The sequence below is a fragment of the Platalea leucorodia genome (assembly GCF_965183815.1).
Source record: "Platalea leucorodia genome assembly, chromosome: Z".
Classification (NCBI taxonomy): Eukaryota; Metazoa; Chordata; class Aves; order Pelecaniformes; family Threskiornithidae; genus Platalea; species Platalea leucorodia.
In genome coordinates this window covers 31,349,586-31,366,732 of record NC_138858.1, presented here as the reverse complement: position 1 = coordinate 31,366,732, position 17,147 = coordinate 31,349,586, and the positions used below count along the sequence as shown (strand labels likewise).

Genomic DNA, 17,147 nt, shown 5'->3' with positions numbered 1-17,147 from the left:
AGCACCAGCTCCACTGCATTCCTTTTGGTACCAGAGAGTAGGCTGTCGCAGAGACAAGTTGCCACTTCAGAGCTCTGAGTAGTATAAATTAATTTATAAGTTTGTGAATATATAAAATGTATCCGTTTAAAAATATAAATTATAAATTTAAAAAAAATGTGTGTGTGCTGTCTCACAAATAAAATAGTACCTTGTCCCTGTGCAAAGCAGGGACTCCTAGCTCCTTCTGAGCCCTGAACTTGGTGAAAGCAGAACTAATTCCTCACACCGCCAGCATCAAACTTTACCTTATTCAAGGCAACAGCTCCCACATCTGTATAAACACAGGGAGCCTGTAGCCACAGCTTCAAGCACATGCAAGACACTGGATAGTCAGCTTATAGGTAGGATCCTGTATCTGTGGCATGCGCTAACTCTCAGGTCTCGTTAGTGGTTATTTGCTGCAGAGTGAGGCAGCCTGTTTCATGGGACTGTAACTCAGCTGGTGAATGAACCAGCTGCCTAGCTCAGGACAATTTGCAGAAACTAATTTACCTTTCTTTAAAGGCAGCAAGAAGCGTACAACTAAACCCTGGACAGGTTTACTGTTTTACAGGCATCTCAGTGTATTGGGATGGAAGAAAAACCCATGGAAGTGTCAGATCTGATAAGCTACTGTTTGTGTGAAACATGTGGATATGAGCAGAGTATTGTAGTAAATGGCACAAGTCACTCCACATGTAGGACCAAACTCTGGAAAGAATTGTGTGTGCTTATAGTCCTGATCCTGTAATTGTGATCTGTATGGACAAAAGCACTGTGAATAGCTGTGAAGTCCAACCAAACACTATCAGATGAGTTGCTACATTTTAAAATTGTTTTTCCTGTCTGGGAATATTATGAGAGAATATTGTGAGAATGTTGTCTCACAAAACCTATGAACAGAAGATAACTGATGCTGAGTTGTATTTTGCATACCAGTTGGGATTTTGCTCTGTGCTGTGGTTTGTATATTTATTTATATTTCTAAAGGAACTTTAGAATCAATCCCCAGGTGCAAGAAACCAGGCAAGGAAGGGAAGAGGCTAGCATGGCTGAGTCATGACCTGTTCGTCAAACTAAAGGGCAAGAAGAGAATGCAAAGGCAGTGCAAGCAGGGACTGGTGTCTTGGGAAGAGTACAGGGACACTGCCCGGTTGCGTAAGGATGGGATCAGGAAGGCCAAGGCTTGGCTGGAGCTGAACCTGGCGAGGGACACAAAGAATAATAAGAAGGGCTTCTACAGGTATGCCAGCCAGAAAAGGAAGGTTAAAGAAAGCATACCCCCTCTAATGAGCAAAGCTGGCAGGCTGGTAATAACAGACGAGGAGAAGGCTGAGGTGCTCAACAACTTTTTTGCCTCAGTCTTCACTGGCAACCTCTCTCCACACACCTCCTGAGTCAATGGGCCATTTGATAGGGATCAGGGGGGCAAAGTTCCTCCCCACTATAAGTGAAGATCAGGTTCGCGACCACCTGAGGAACCTGAACATACGTAAGTCTATGGGTCCTGACAAGATGCATCCCAGAGTCCTGAGGGAACTGGCTGATGTAGTTGCCAAGCCACTCTCCATGATATTTGAAAAGTCATGGCAGTCAGGTGAAGTCCCCAGTGACTGGAAAAAGGAAAACATGCACCCATTTTTAAAAAGAGCGGAAAGGAGGTCCCTGGGAACTACAGACCTGTCAGCCTCACCTCTGTGCCTGGGAAGATCATGGAACAGATCCTCCTAGAAGCTATGCTAAGGCACATGGAGGACAGGGAGGTGATTCGAGACAGCCAGCACGGCTTCACCAAGGGCAAGTCCTGCCTGACCAACCTAGTGGCCTTCTACGATGGCGTGACTGCATCAGTGGACAAGGGAAGAGCTATGGATGTCATCTATCTGGATTTCTGTAAGGCCTTTGACATGGTCCCCCAAAATATCCTTCTCTCTAAATCGGAAGGATATGGATTTGATGGGCAGGCTGTTTGGTGGACAGCAAACTGGCTGGCTGGTCCCATCCAGAGGGTTGTGGTCAATGGCTCGATGTCCAGATGGAGATCAGTGACAAGTGGTGTCCCTCAGGGGTCCGTACTGGGGCCAGTGCTGTTTAATATCTTCATCAATGACATAGACAGCGGGATTGAGCGCACCCTCAGCAAGTTTGCAGGTGACACCAAGCCGAGCAGTGCAGTTGACGTGCCTGAGGGACGGGATGCCATCCAGAGGGACCTCGACAAGCTTGAGAACCATGTCTCAACCTCATGAGGTTCAACAAGGACAAGTGCAAGGTCCTGCACCAGGGTCAGGGCAATCCCCAGTATCAGTACAGGCTGGGGGATGAACGGATTGAGAGCAGCCCTACGTAGAAGGACGTGGGGGTACTGATAGAGGAAAAGCTGGACATGACTGGCAATGTGCTCTCGCAGCCCAGAAAGCCAACCATGTCCTGAGCTGCATCAAAAGAAGCGTGGCCAGCAGGTCGAGGGAGGTGATTCTGCCCCTCTACTCTGCTCTGGTGAGACTCCTCCTGGAGTACTGCATCCAGCTCTGGGGTCCTCAGCACAGGAAGGACACGGACCTGTTGGAGCAGGTCCAGAGGAGGCCACAAAAATGATCAGAGGGCTGGAACACCTCTCCTATGAGGAAAGGCTGAGAGAGTTGGGGTTGTTCAGCCTGGAGAAGAGAAGGCTGTGGGGAGACCTTATTGCAGCCTTTCAATACTTAAAGGGGGCCTACAAGAAAGATGAGGATAGTCTTTTTAGCAAGGCCTGCTGCAACAGGACAAGGCGTAATGGTTTTAAACTAAAGGAGAGTAGATTTAGACTAAACACAAGAAAAAAATTTTTCACGATGAGGATGGTGAAACACTGGAACAGGTTGCCCAGAGAGGTGGTAGATGCCCCATCCTTGGAAACATTCACGGACAGGCTGGATGGGGCTCTGATCAACCGGATGTAGTTGAAGATGCCCCTGCCCATTGCAGGGGGGTTGGACTAGATGACCTTTAAAGGTCCCTTCCATCCCAAAGCATTCTATGATTCTGTGATTCTATGAACTTAGCTCCAAGGACAGCTATCCTGTCAAAACAATGGCTACCAGGGAATGGTGTTCAAGACTGAGAAGGGCATGTGGGTAGCAATGCTTCTACAGTCCTCTAATCACTAGTGCAGTTTATACGAAGCCAGTTGTACTGGCTTGATATAAACCTCCAGCAAGAACATCTGAAAAACTCAGGTTTCTTGTGTACCAATAGAACTGTTTCTTTAGTAGATAATAAGTGGAAGCCCTGTCTCCAGTTTCCTTAAAAGGAACAAATTCTGTAGAAAGAAAACTTTTTACCAGCCTTTCTTTTAAAGTTTTATGCTGTAAAGCACTATGCAAGAGAAAATATGAAGTATGAGTTCGCTCCTACCTCTTCAATGACAAAACCCGCTTAAAGAAGTTGTTAGAAAATCCCAGTATGCCCTTGGACTTACCACATAATTATTTGAACTATTCTCATTGTAGCTTCATTCAGTGCATTGAAAAAATCCACCAGCACTTGTCCTTTCTCTCCCATTTTCCCAATAACCATTCCAAAAACAAGACAGAAGACGATCAACCCCAGCACATTGATGCCGTCGGAATACATGCCCACAATTTTGTATTCTTGGGTTTTGTTCTATAGATTAGATTCAAGAGAAAAAAGTTACTATCTGAAAACACTGAATTTACTTTCAAGAGTTCTAAAATGAAAACACATTTAGATCTTGTTTTGAAAAGACACGGAGCTCTTCTCCAGTCACTCTATTCCCTTTCTGACAGTGCCAAGTGGGCAAGTTCAGGAATGAATGTAGAACTAAATTGTCTTTGAAAGCTTTGTATTTTAAAGCTACGCAAGGATCTGACCAAACCCTAGCAGGGGATAAAGCATCTCTTTATTTATGTTGGCCTTTCTACAGACTTCTGACACAAAGTATGGCAAGGTCTACGTATCCACAGTCATGCCTTCAATATACTCAAGACTCACTTCCTACTGTGGAGAACAAAACACAGCTGAGGTAGAATCCTTGTGGTTATTTCTGAGCAAGTCAAGGGTTTGTCTAGATTTAAGATAAATAGCTCATTGCGTAAGAACTGGAACAACAGTGTCCAGTGTTGCCCCAAGTTTAAAATCTATTGTTCAGCTGAAATCGGTGAAACTGCATAATTTATAGCAGAATTGGATGCATAGAACATAAAAATCCTACTAAATAGGTAGGTATTCACACATTCCTCTGTGTTTGTGCAGTATGAACATATGAAGGAACGAGTGCAATTCTTCACTACACCCTGATTCAGGATTTAATTCATATCTTTTCATATAGCTCATGTTCCCATGCTCTCATTACTAGGAGATGAAATTTGGAAGGAGTATAATAAAACGCATATTGATTTGGTACTGTTCATAGTTCTGTGTTCATATTCAACTGAATTCCTTTCTCCCTCTCCTCCAGTGTAATTCTAGGCTTTATAAACCATCAACACCCATAAGCCTTCCACACTTCTAATGAGAGGCTTGTTTAACCTCTTCTTCACTTTGTCTCTTTACAGTTTTTTTGCAGAGTAACAGACTATTAATTAACAAATGCCTTCCCTTGTTTTGCTTTCCATTAAAAAAAAATTACTACCATTTTCCATTCCTTTCTTTCTGCAGTGCTTACAGTTATCTCATTGCTGCTCAAACATCTCATGCTGCTATACATCTAGCCTTTCCACAGTGACTGTTTTTTTTAATTTCTCAGCAAATTGACAATTCATTAGTATATACACTTAATGGGGTATATGAATGTATTATTTTCTCACATCATCTATTATCTTTGGACTGCTCTAGTATTCTTAAACTTGAAGATTGTCATAATCACCTCTAGCATTTACTTATTAAGTTTTGTGCTCTTGTTAAAATCTATCTATGTACCATTTCCTTCCTTTTCTCAAACGCTAACCATGTCAACTAAACCAAATTTAATCTATATGTTCTTTCTCCCCACTTCATATATTATGAAGGAATACAACAATAAAGGTCACACCTCTGAAGCCTCTGCTGTCGTAGCAGTTGTAACAGGTTCTTCTGTAAATGTGGAGCTATTTTTATCCACGCCAGTTGTAGCTTCAACTTTTTCACGTTTGGTTTTATACTGGAAAAGTTTTTAAAGAAATGGAAAAACTTATTTAGAAGCATGAGGAAACTGAAGGATGGACAAAGGCATGCCCTTTGCGCAATAAAAATAAGGGGAAAAAAGAACCAGTCTGACTTGAAGGTAGCAAACATAGACAAATGTGTTATTTCCCAATGGGCCATGGGCCATCACGGTTCTGAACTTCAAATGCTGTAGATCAAACAAGTGATCCACAGATAATATGCCATGAATTCTGCTCCCCAGACTCTCGGGTGCCATGTGGACCTGGTGCGGTCTGGTGGGGGGATGAGCTAGAGCTCCTGATAATGGCAAGGGGCCTTTTTATTGGGACAAACAGTCCGGAGGGAATTGCCGACAGCCACCCCCGGAGAGATCCGTAGAGCAGATGCACCTGATACAACTAGACCCCTGGTGATGTTGTCAGCATAACTAACGCCATTATATAATGCAAACAGCCATTCTCTGTGACCAGGCTGGTCAGTTACTCATTCCCTTTCCCTATATTATCAGGCCCTGAAGGTCCTGTGCACCAGGTAGATGAACCAAACAGATTTCTTCTTCCCCTCCCTACCGGCCTCAAGATTCCTGGGTGCCAGGCTGACTACTCCCCTTCTTGCCGGCCTTGAAGGTCCCAGGCACCCAGCCAGCCAGGTGTTGTTGACCCCGCCACTGAACAGGGAAGTGTAACAGCACCCAGAGCACTGTCCATAAAACCAAGCAGTTACAAGTCCCGAGGATGAACTTGGACCGGAGCTGCTGCTGGGCAGTGAGACCTGTGACCCCCCCGGCGGCCAGGGACGCCTCCACCATCGTCTGCTTCCTCCGAGGACTGAGGGAGTGACTCGTATTCTTTTATACATTTTTTGAGTCTAGATTATGATTTTTATGTTGATACAGCAAACCAAGTATTAAGATTTGACTCAATCTGCAGAGGGTCCAGGTGATTAGAAACCATAAGTTAAGTGGTGTTGCCATAAAATTGTACTACACTGATTCTGCTTATAGAAATCCTGTGCTATCCTGATTATAAATTCTGTGCTATACTAATCAAAATACCCTGTTAAGAAAATAAAGCTTTAATTTTAACTACGATTTAGTGCTGTCATCATTCTGCCAAGGATCCCTAAAAGAACCTATCTGTCCCCTTAGTGTTGGGTGATAGTAATTAACATATGAGAAAAACTGATTAAGAAGTTTTATAAACTGGAAATGCATTGAGTGCTGTGCTCAGCAGGACAGTTAACATCATTTCCTGGGAAAGACATAAAAGGGAAGCAGAGAGCATCACAAAACCCAGTTGATATATATACAGATAAAAATGACTGAATCTGAAGTAAATCTGATATCCAGACAGCAGTGTCCTCTTTCATCTTGCAAATCTCACTTTTTCTGAAAGATGACCCAAACAGACTTTACCAATTAGCTGTCTTTTCCTTAAGACGGATCATCAGGTCTGGCAATAGACATTAGATGTGAGACACATGGGGGTGAGGGCTAAGTTATGCAGATTTCATCAGACACTGAGGCTTTTTAAGAGCAAGGAAACAGATGCTCACGACATGGTTCTTCTAACTCTGACTGTCCCAAAAGGAAAAATCATGTCAAACAGTGTTTTTTTGCAAGGAATGATCAAGGACTTAAGAGCTGATAACAGAGTGTTTATCACAATGGAAATGAAACCAAGAAGTCTTTTTATGGGAGATTAAGATACTCCTGGGCTTATCAGAAATAATTTTTACCTGACATAGTTTTTGGGGACATAAAAAAAGAGTAATTTGTAGCTAGCAATGAAAACTACAGTAGCAAAGAGGAACGTTCAACCCTACCTGTTGAAAACAGGCCTGGACAAGGTTTTCTGGGAACATATTCCTGTTAAAAAAGCAGATGCATTTCAACATTACAGCATACTACAAACACGTTGTTTATATTAAAAAAATTATTAATTCTGCTGCTTGAAAAACAGATCAGGTTGTGTTCCTTTATCCAGAAAGCAGCCAGATAAAAAGACACAAGAAAGTAAGGGTTCAGGATTCCCGACAATCACCTGACTGTTTTCCTGCTGTTGAATTTTCAGGCTTATTTTTCTGTATTTGACATTTCTGTTGGTAAGCTACTAAACCCGGTGTTTTTTTTCCCTGTTGCATCATCTCCATCATTTGCGTAAGGAATACAGGAGACACCATTTTTATAGGGTTTGTCAAATACAGGTAGAAAAAAAAAACCTCTTATAAACACTGTGCTGGAAGAATCAGATAGTTGGTGTGCTCTATTGTGGTTTTGAATTCAGAAATTAATCTTGGCTGATGGAAGATTCCCATGTGTTATTCCAGGGTCAAGAACCATATTTGCACACTGAAAAATCAGGAAATTAGATCAGAAGCAGTGCAATCCAGTTGTGTGCCTCCTTTCCAAGCTCCAATTTCAGAGTCAAACGATTGCAGAAAAAAAACATTAATTAGGTATTTATTGAATACACAGCCCAGTGGCGAAAAAAGCAGTTTATATATGGAAGCAGAAGCCTTTATCTCCCTTCCAGATCTTTCACAACTCCTGCCTTTATTTTTCAAGTTTTTAAAGCAAAATTTCTTCAAAGGCAAGAGTAGTTTGTACAAGCCTAGGGTTTTCCTTAATCTTTACAAGACTGTCTGGATTTGGATCTTAAATCTGATGAATATAAACATGTAGGAAAAGTAACCTTAATTCCTTTAAAAGTGAATTTCAGATCTCAAACTCCAGAGTTAGTCTTACATTTATTTACAAGAAGTTGAGCTATAAACTGTAGCAAAACCCCAAACTACTCTGAATTACAATTGACACCGCTTCTTACTATAAGAAGACTTTTTTGTGCATGGAGCTATATCAGTCATGTGAATACGTGTGGAAATGTTCATGTGGAAGCTACTGGTAACAGACTGCATTAGGTTTTATAATGCAGCTGATTGCACGGTTCCCCTCATCGATTCCTGGGCAAGTGACCATGAGGAATGAGATGAGCCACCCAAGACGCTGCCATTCTGGTCATGCACAGGCAGGAGGGGACAGAGGCTGGGAAGAGCTGTGCATTGTTGGATGTGGGGCTGTGGGGTTGGGGACTGTAAACTCTTTCACATACAAACCTCAGACAAATTGAGTTATTCTCAAAGAGGTCTACCTTGATCTGTGCTGGGGCAGAGATGCCCCAGGTGACAGCAGACATTTGCTATTAAATAGGATGGTGACTTTTTCAAGGCAGATATATACATATACGTATATATGCGTGTGTATATTTTACAAATGTCAAAGAACTGTGTGTCTGGAGTTGCATCTGCAAATGCAAGTCACATTTCCTGAAATAAAAAATGCTGAGAAAGCAAATTTTAGATATGTAGCAGTTTATTCTTACATGATAGATCAAGTAAAAATTCTACAAAAAGAAAACAGTGGGGAGGAATAGTGATACAGGACAGCTGGAGAAAAAAAATAAGCTCCTGTAACATTTTTGAGGGAACTACTTAGCCACTATTGGAAATGCATCCCTTTTTTGTGAATTTTTTCTAATTCCTTAAACACATTAGCTCTGAAAACCTGTTCAAGCCTTCTGCAGACTTTTCTAAGGGTTTCCCTTTTCTAACCACTTGAAGTAGCTACCATTTTCCAGGATGCTGACAGGGAAAGACTCTTTATAAGGCTGCCGTAGCTATTGGTGATGCAGCAAACTTGTTGACTGTGCAACCCTAAGAAACCTTTCCTTACTACATCTGTTACTCTGCATCCTGCCTTGAGGAGGGGAAACATAACACTGCAATTACAGGTGGTTGTCTGTGCTGGATGACACAGAAGCTGCCACTCAGTAACCTGCCAACCATTCAATCCTTTCTGGATATTTTCTTCATACTAGGTAAATCTTGCATATCAATTTCTGCGAAGAAAGGAATTTTTGTTGTCACTGGTTTATTAATCAAAGTCTATGGTGTAAAGAGGAATTTTTTTAATAAACTGCTTTGAATATACTCTAAAATGTCTAACCTGTTGGAATCCAAGTTATTCTTTCCTTATTCATCTGAACATTAGAAAGCATTTTTATTGTATTACACATCATAAATTTATTTGTATTTGTTTGGACTTCTGCAATAAGGGCATGGAAACTTGTCCCTACGATACTACTTCTGTCCTACTAAACTGTCTTTCTCAACCCACTAATTCTACCTTTTTTTCTCCCCCCCCCCCCCCCCCCCGATTCTCTCCCCCATCCCAATGGGGAGGGGGGCAGTGAGCGAACGGCTGTGTGGTTTTTAGCTGCCTGCCAGCTTAAACCACAACAAAACTAAAAAAGAAAACCTCACCTGATCAGATCCAGCATGGCATCAACAGTACTGACTTCTGGGGTACTGCCCACTCTGTCAATCTCATTTGCTGTTTGAGGCACTCCGGGTTTAATGGTCACAACTAAGACAATCCCTGCAGAAGGAGAGCCAGAAGAAGAGCTCACAGGGCAAGCAGAGGTACTGGTGCACCCTCCCTCAGTGTATCCCATGTAGCTAAATTCTTTGTGAGCTAAACTCACCAGATGCTTTGCCTAGGTGCTCATGCAGTGCTGTTCAGAAAAAAGAAGTCTACAGGTGGTGTCCTTCAATGTGTGGATTCCCCCAACACAGGAGCTACCTGCGTATTTGCCACTGGACTTAGGCACTCTAGCTTTGTTTTTGTATGGTACTAGATCGCTACTGCTCACTGAGAGGGTAAATAACTTCAGCTGGGCTTCAGCTGAAGTGTTCTGCAACTTTTGCATGGTGATATTTTGAATTGCTGTTTACCTCTTGCCTTACGAAGCTCTTCCTGTTACTAGCTTTCAGATATGGATACAAGCGCGTTGTCCTGTGATCCCAACATAGAACAGGATGTTTTGATAAAGTTAGTTAGCAATAAAGCTACATAAAAGAAGGGCTTCAGAAACAGGCTGAAATAAAAAATTATGGGCAAGAAATACCAGCTTTGACCTTGTGAATACTGAAATCAATGACAAATTTTCCATTTACTTTAGTGGCTTCACTTTCGGCATTTTTTCTATTATATGAAATAGTAGGCCTTTCCAAATGTACATTATTTTTTCTTTTTTTTTTTTTCCTCCCCCAAATCCAAACAAACCTAAAGCAAATGAAACTACTAAATCTCAGTGTAGTGAGAAGGAGGCATTTGGATAACCCTTCAGCCAGCCAGGAACAAGGCTTTCTAATGACAGCTGTGAATAAAAGCAGAACTGAATTTGTGTAACTCTGCAAAATGAAACCTCTGGAGTTGTCTGGTTTAACCCCTCTCTCAGGGTAGGGACAATTTCAAAGCCAGATACATATTAATGTTAGTCTTTAGTAATTTTCCTCAGTATGTCTTCACAGAAAATTCCCAGACAGATGAGACAGCCTGAATGGTGTAACTGCAGTGATATATTATTCTCAGTGATGCAACCTTTAGAAATTAATCTGGCCTTATATGTCTGCATGTGATTCCTTTTCTATTGTTGAATACTGCTTTGCTTTACAAGTAGGCCACCTATGAAGTATATTTTGTCCTTCAAATAAACACGTTTCTTTTTAGCAGGTGATAGCTAAGCACAGTATTCACTCAGGCTCAACAAAATACAAAGACAAGCCACAAACTACATGACAGCTGACAGAGGAGCGTTTAATTTTATTTCTTATTTAAGAAGGCAGGCTGAAGATGTTTGTTTAAGCAAATATGGAAGATTTCAAGGCTGCTTGTAGGGAATGAACTTCCTGCAAAGGGAGATGTGGACTTCAGAGAGGTAGGAGTGGAGCCTGGCAGTGACAGAGGGGACAAAAACCTTTCAGGAAGGAAATGAGATAACAAGGAAAGCAATATTTTCTGTCATTCTTTCAGGTGAGACACATTATACATTCTCGTATCTGAGAATCAGCGACAATCTATCATTTTGCTCTTGAGGAAATTCACTTTGTAGTTAAGGCTGGCCTTTAATGTTCATTCAGCTTTCCCACTGCTGGTCACTGTTTACCTAAGCAGACAGCTCCTAATCTTCCCTGAGCTGAAATGTATGGCGAAATTGCCTGTGGCTTCATATTAGATATGAATACACCCCAGCTGTGAACAGCAGGACTAACTTCTCCCTGTATCCAGCTACAAGTACATCAAGATATTTGGTATGATTCCTGTCTCTTCTCATCCTGTCCTGGGAAATTAGTAATGTCACAGTGCTGTATACTTGCAATTAGGCAATGCTGAGGATTTTAAAAGTTACAGTATCACAGAGTACCTAGTATTACAGCAATGACTGTAGTGCAGAAATAATATATAACGGCTCGCAAACCAATCTTCCCAGAAACACTGGAATCCAAAGCAGCAACACCTGCAAAAAGAACCACAAAAACAAAATACTAAAAAACAGTCTTAGAAGAAACTTGTTATTTTTGTAGAGACAATTATTTATTGTCTTTTACTTCTATGCAGGAAATTTTTTCTTATTCAAGGTATTTCTAAATACCTAATTGCCAGTTGCACTTTGAAAAATATCTGTAGCAGACCCATATATTTGCTTCTGCTTCTCTGCAAAAAATCCAGTTTCCCTGGATTTTCCTATGAGAAAATAATTGAGGTTTTCTGATTCCCTGATATTGGTGATGAATTAGACTTCTTTTTGGTTTATGAAAGTATGCTACAATTTACTTCCATATTCACTTCAATAATAGCTTCACTTTCTTCAGATCTGTAACATTTTGGCTTTAAAACTAAAAGCCATGGAAAAGGGAGCTGCTCAGGGCTGTTACCCCAGGTTCCTCAAAGGCACATTCAGACAAGTAAGGCTCATTCCTGGTGGGCTTGCCTTTATTAACAGGTTTACTTTTTTTTTTTTCAATAAAGCTTTTCTGAAGTCTGGGCTGTTCCCACTCCTCTGCCTGTATCTGTCATTGCCAGAAACTGAGGGCAGTTTTTGTTAATTGAAGTGGGGAAAGTGTTGAGGCAGGTGTTATACTGAGGTCAACTTAACTTCTGGCAACAATATTGTATCAAACTGCTCATGAAGCATTTTTTAATTGTTTAAAAGTTTTACAGTTATATCTGTACGCATACAATTCAGTAACCAGAGTAAAACGAGCATTGTGACTGTAAAACTTGACTGCCTATAATCACACTAGTTAATAATTCACTGCTATCTCTTTATTATACATTTGTGATCCATTTATATTTTTATGTTTATTGAGGCAGATTATCAGAGACTGGCCAGATTCCCTTGTATAGGAAAGCAAAAATACTATGAGGATATTTAAGCTCAGAGAAGCATGATTTTGTAGAAGAAAATAAAGTTTCAAAAACTAAGGAAGGAAAATCAAAAGATCTTTCTGACACAAATGTAACATTGATCTTTGAGCTCCACAGAGCTCTTAGCAAGCATACTTTAACCATGTGTTGATGTACCTTTCAGAAGGTATATTAACAGCAGTAACAACTTGTGCCTAGAGCATTCACATAATGCCTTACTTGTTCTGTTAATTGTTATTCAAAATGCAAACAGTACTGGGAGGGGAGAATGAAGGCTATTTTACTTCACCATCTATTTCATTATTTTGGGGTCTTCCATGGGATAGCATATCATCAGACTGACTACAGGAGAACTACATATACCTGCAGAAATCATGACGTAAAGACTATCTCACTTGTACAGCAAATAAGGATAATAAAATAACTATTCATATGGCAAGGGAATACAGACCAGTGCACAGATAAAAGCAATGCCACAGCTACTACAGGAGGGTGTCAGCACTAAGGATACTGTTTGAGGCACAAACAACAGAATGGACACAGAATCTGGACCATCATTTTTATTTCTCAGCTTGGGAACTGGGAAAAAACAGGTAGAAAGGAGGATTTTTGCATTCCTGCGGGCTCAGCTGTGGAAATTACAGCAGTATGAACTTTTGAGAATGGACAGTAATACATAATGGGTTCTGTGGACAATAGAAGAGCTGGTTTTGAAGGCTGTCAATGTTGAAACTTCTGCACCTGATACATTAACTTAGAAGACTTTACATCATGTTTTTAAAAGAGAGCAAACTGGTATTGCCAAACTTTCATATCCTTTAATGAAAAGTTCATAAAAATTAGAAATCATGGAATTTTATTCTAAAACCTGTTGTATTGACTGTCAATAGCAGTTAGACAGACAGTGGAGGTAAGATGATAATCTTTTTGTGAGATGGAGTGCTTCACAAAGCTTGCCTTAAGATATTTTTAACTGACAGTCTCGCTGACTCAGCCCAGAGCCTAATAATCATGCAAGGTTATTTCCCTGGAGGACTCAGTTATAAAGATTCTACAATTAGTATGGCAGGAAGTTCCTGTGACAGCCATTCTGCTGGCTCCAAATGAAATCCCTTTGCAAACTGTTATGCTCACTGGAGTTACAGAGGTATAATTACGGACAAACTTTGCTCCTGCATTTTTAAACTGGATAACGATGCTCTTAGTGAGCTGTGCTAGAATTCAGCTTGTGCCTCCACTGTCATGGCGGTGCTGCTTTGCTAGTAGCTATAAAAACACGCAAATCAGTCACGCAGACATGACTGAATAAGTATGAGTATGCTCTGAGGATGACAGGTGTAGGTTTTTATTTTTTTTTTAAACTGCTGTACTCTGAAACAAAACTGCATTCAGGATTATGCTTCCATTTAGAGAATGAATTAGCATTCACTACAAGTGCCGCAGACACAGGTTTGCACTGGGTGCTTTAGGCTGCTAAGTTGCTTTTTTTCATGTTAGCTTGTTACACATAGGAAAACACAATATATAAAAATAGGATATATCCTACTGTAATTAGTAAGCAACTGATAATATATTACAATTGATAACTACTGGCCGCCTTCTCAAGCCAACCGAAAATTAAATTTCCTTTGAGCAACATCATGGCTTTATAATTTCTTTGGACATAACGGAAAGAGTTAATGGAAGATGTATTAAACAAAGCATACAACTAACACTGATTTCAGTTCATGAGAAAACTTATTTCTCACACTAAGATGGCACTCATGCTACTCAAAATGGAAAGCCTGCAGTGTTGTAAATAAAGATAAGATCACAAAATCAGTGTAATTAAACTTGGGTATCTACTGTGAATTACAACTAAACTTTTATGGCTATTTTATTTGCCCTTTCCCTCAGCCTACCCCCAGCTTTTAAGCTGTTTAAACAGGTCTGAGCATATAAACTGTAAGTGTAGTCTACTGTACAGAATTTAAACAGGCATGATGGATTCTCCATCCCTGGGCATTTTAAAACTGGAGTATTTCAGATTAGTTCCTTAAATTTTCCTACAAGAGAGATTCTAATTCAGCTACAGCCACTGAAGCATGGAATACAATTCTGTAGCTGTGATATACAAGACTTAAGGGAGACGATCACAAAAGACACCAAATGGTGTTAAAATCTGTTAATCTATCCTCCTCTCTGCCCATATTATTTTAGCAGAACAGAGTTAAGGTTTTAATATCTGAAGCCAAATTTGGGAATTAACTGCCTAGTCTTCTGCAATTCAGCTTCATGTTTTCTATGTTACAGTCTCCAACTTGGAAGCTCTTTGTACTGTTTTTCTAATTTGCAACACATACACTTGTAAAAGAATAAAAAGGGAAACAATCAGTGAAGTCAAGTCTCTCACATCTTCTTTCTCTTCTCCCAGGATCTGAAAACCCTACCAAAATGAAATGCTGCACTGTATATGCACCTTTTTTTTTTTTTTGAGAAAAGAATAGGAGGATAAATAATAAGACTGATGTTAATAATTTTGTTTGACAGAGTTTTAGAAGGCATCAAAGCACAACAGAGATGTGGATGGTACAGGACCCTCAACAGAACAGAAGAGGCACATACTTTGGGGTAAGATACACAAACATCCCATTTTAAATGCTGGGGAAAAAAGGAAAACTCTAACCCAGCTTATCCTCACATTGCAATAACTTTTTAAAAATTCTGTATATGGTCTTTTTTTACTTGAATCTTTTGGTTGGTATTGCCAAGAAGCCTACGTATTTAATTTTCTTTTATTTTTATAGCTGTTACTTTTGCTCTAATACTAGAGGATTCACAGGACCTTCCTCTTTAAAAAATAACCAGAAAGGAGGACAATATTGTGAAACTTGCGAAAAATCAGAAGTGGAAAAATGGAATGGTTACAACTGACCAGTTTAATCCTGTGTTGTGTTCAACTACTGATTTTTGCATGTGGAATATGTTGTGCTGCCAAAATTAGAGAAAGACACATAGCTTCTCCAACTCTTACTTTAGAACCCATGTCTACCTGGTTAACTATCAAACCAAGAGTCCTGTTAAGACTGGGTGATAGCACCACCAGTCTTCTGTAACTTTCAAAGTTCCTTTGAAATTTCTTTCATAATCTTGTTTTGTGGTACATATTTAGAGCCGCTTTGCTGAAATGCTACTGTATAAAGCTACTTTACACATGGGAATAGTCTGATTTAAATAAAATTGAGCCTAAATATGAAACATGGTGTTCAGAAATTTTTATCAGTAGCCACTGATGGAAGCAAGAATTATTCTTTCCATTTGTCACAGACTTAAAAAAAAGACACTTTAGTATAACACAAGGTTGAACTTCATTAAAGACCAATATTTACTTGTCTAGTTCTTCTCTGACAAGAGTGATTTTTTTTTTTTTTCATTTTGGTGTCACAGGGGAACAGAGAATGTTCCTGAACAAAGCTGTAATTTTGAAAGTGCTGGAAAAGTTATAATGAAGTCTTGAAAAATTATTAAAATATATGTTTCAATGGTACTGATGCTGTTGAAGCTTCAAGCAAATCCAGGAAATTGATTTTATGAACTTTTTGTGATAAATGCTTGTCTGTCTTTGCCTTGCTGCTTAGAAAGGTTGTTTTGGAACATTCTGAACACAAATCAGTCCTCAGGTTTTCTTTCTTTTTCCTCGCTTCTGCTGCTAATGACAACTCCACTCCCATTAAATACAGGAGTGTCTTTGCTCAACTGTCAACAGAGTCAACCTCTTTTCACTGCTTCCAGGTTGGTCTACAGCTTTCTTGTTGATTTCTGTACTTCCTTTTTAGTTTTCAAAAACAGTTACTCAGATTTTTGGGAATACAAATAATGCATAATGTTTCAGGTAAAAGAAACCAAGTAGCTAATCAAAAAAACTCCGCAGGTATTGGAGTCAGGTAAACCATTCAGACAAACTCATAGTGACAAACCAGACCTGTCCGCCACTCCCAAATGGCCCCTGACATTTGAAATACCCACAGGTTTTTGATGAATAAAAATCCAGCTGAGGTCTTTCAAACCCTGCACTAGTGTGCCAGCAAAACTGCTATGGGGCAGCGTAATTATATACCTCTGCATCAGGTAAAGCACTGTGGCCTTTGCAACAAATCCCAGAGCAACATGATTCATATTCACTATGTCTTGAGGCATTTATTCAGAAAACAGGGAATTCCTACTCTCTTCCTCTCCTGAGGCAGGAGCAGTGGAAACTGCCACCAACTACCTATACTGCAATGTAGCAATTTCAAACTAGTTGTAAGGAAATATCTTTCATCACCTGTGTAACTAGATTGCAGACTGTGTTGTCTTTGAGTGTTGCTGAGGCCAAGACGTAAGTAGGAGACAGAGGTATTGAACCTGTACAGAGATTGCAGAAATACCCCAAATCACAGCAGATAATATAACATGAAAGATAAAGAAACCAGTTGTTTCTGTTTCTAGCAATATCAAGCTACTAGATTAGACTGAAATCTCCGTGATGTGAAATTATTCTGTATCTGGACATTATAAAGCTTTTTTATCTTTCTCTGAAGCTGGCCATTAACACAGACTTAAGAGCTGATGGCAGTTCCTAAGGTGCAACCTATAAAGTCAGGTAAAAAAATCAAGTACTCATCGATACTAATCTTTTAATTTTATTTAATGGAGTGCAGGAGATGGAACCATTTACAGTGCATTAATAAAATCT

General features: G+C 40.0%; 1 protein-coding gene across 2 annotated transcripts in view; it reads right to left on the bottom strand.

Moving 5' to 3' along the window:
• Window positions 1–17,147, bottom strand: part of SLC1A1 (solute carrier family 1 member 1) — a 57,877-nt gene that overhangs the window by 13,179 nt on the left and 27,551 nt on the right. For both annotated transcript variants that reach the window (XM_082335738.1, XM_082335739.1), the window contains exons 3-7: window positions 11,430–11,522; window positions 9,487–9,601; window positions 6,991–7,033; window positions 5,054–5,161; window positions 3,482–3,666 (exon numbers count right to left, since the gene is read on the bottom strand). In XM_082335738.1, the coding sequence (XP_082191864.1) occupies window positions 3,482–3,666; window positions 5,054–5,161; window positions 6,991–7,033; window positions 9,487–9,601; window positions 11,430–11,522 (544 nt within the window). The remainder of the gene's footprint in view (window positions 1–3,481; window positions 3,667–5,053; window positions 5,162–6,990; window positions 7,034–9,486; window positions 9,602–11,429; window positions 11,523–17,147) is intronic.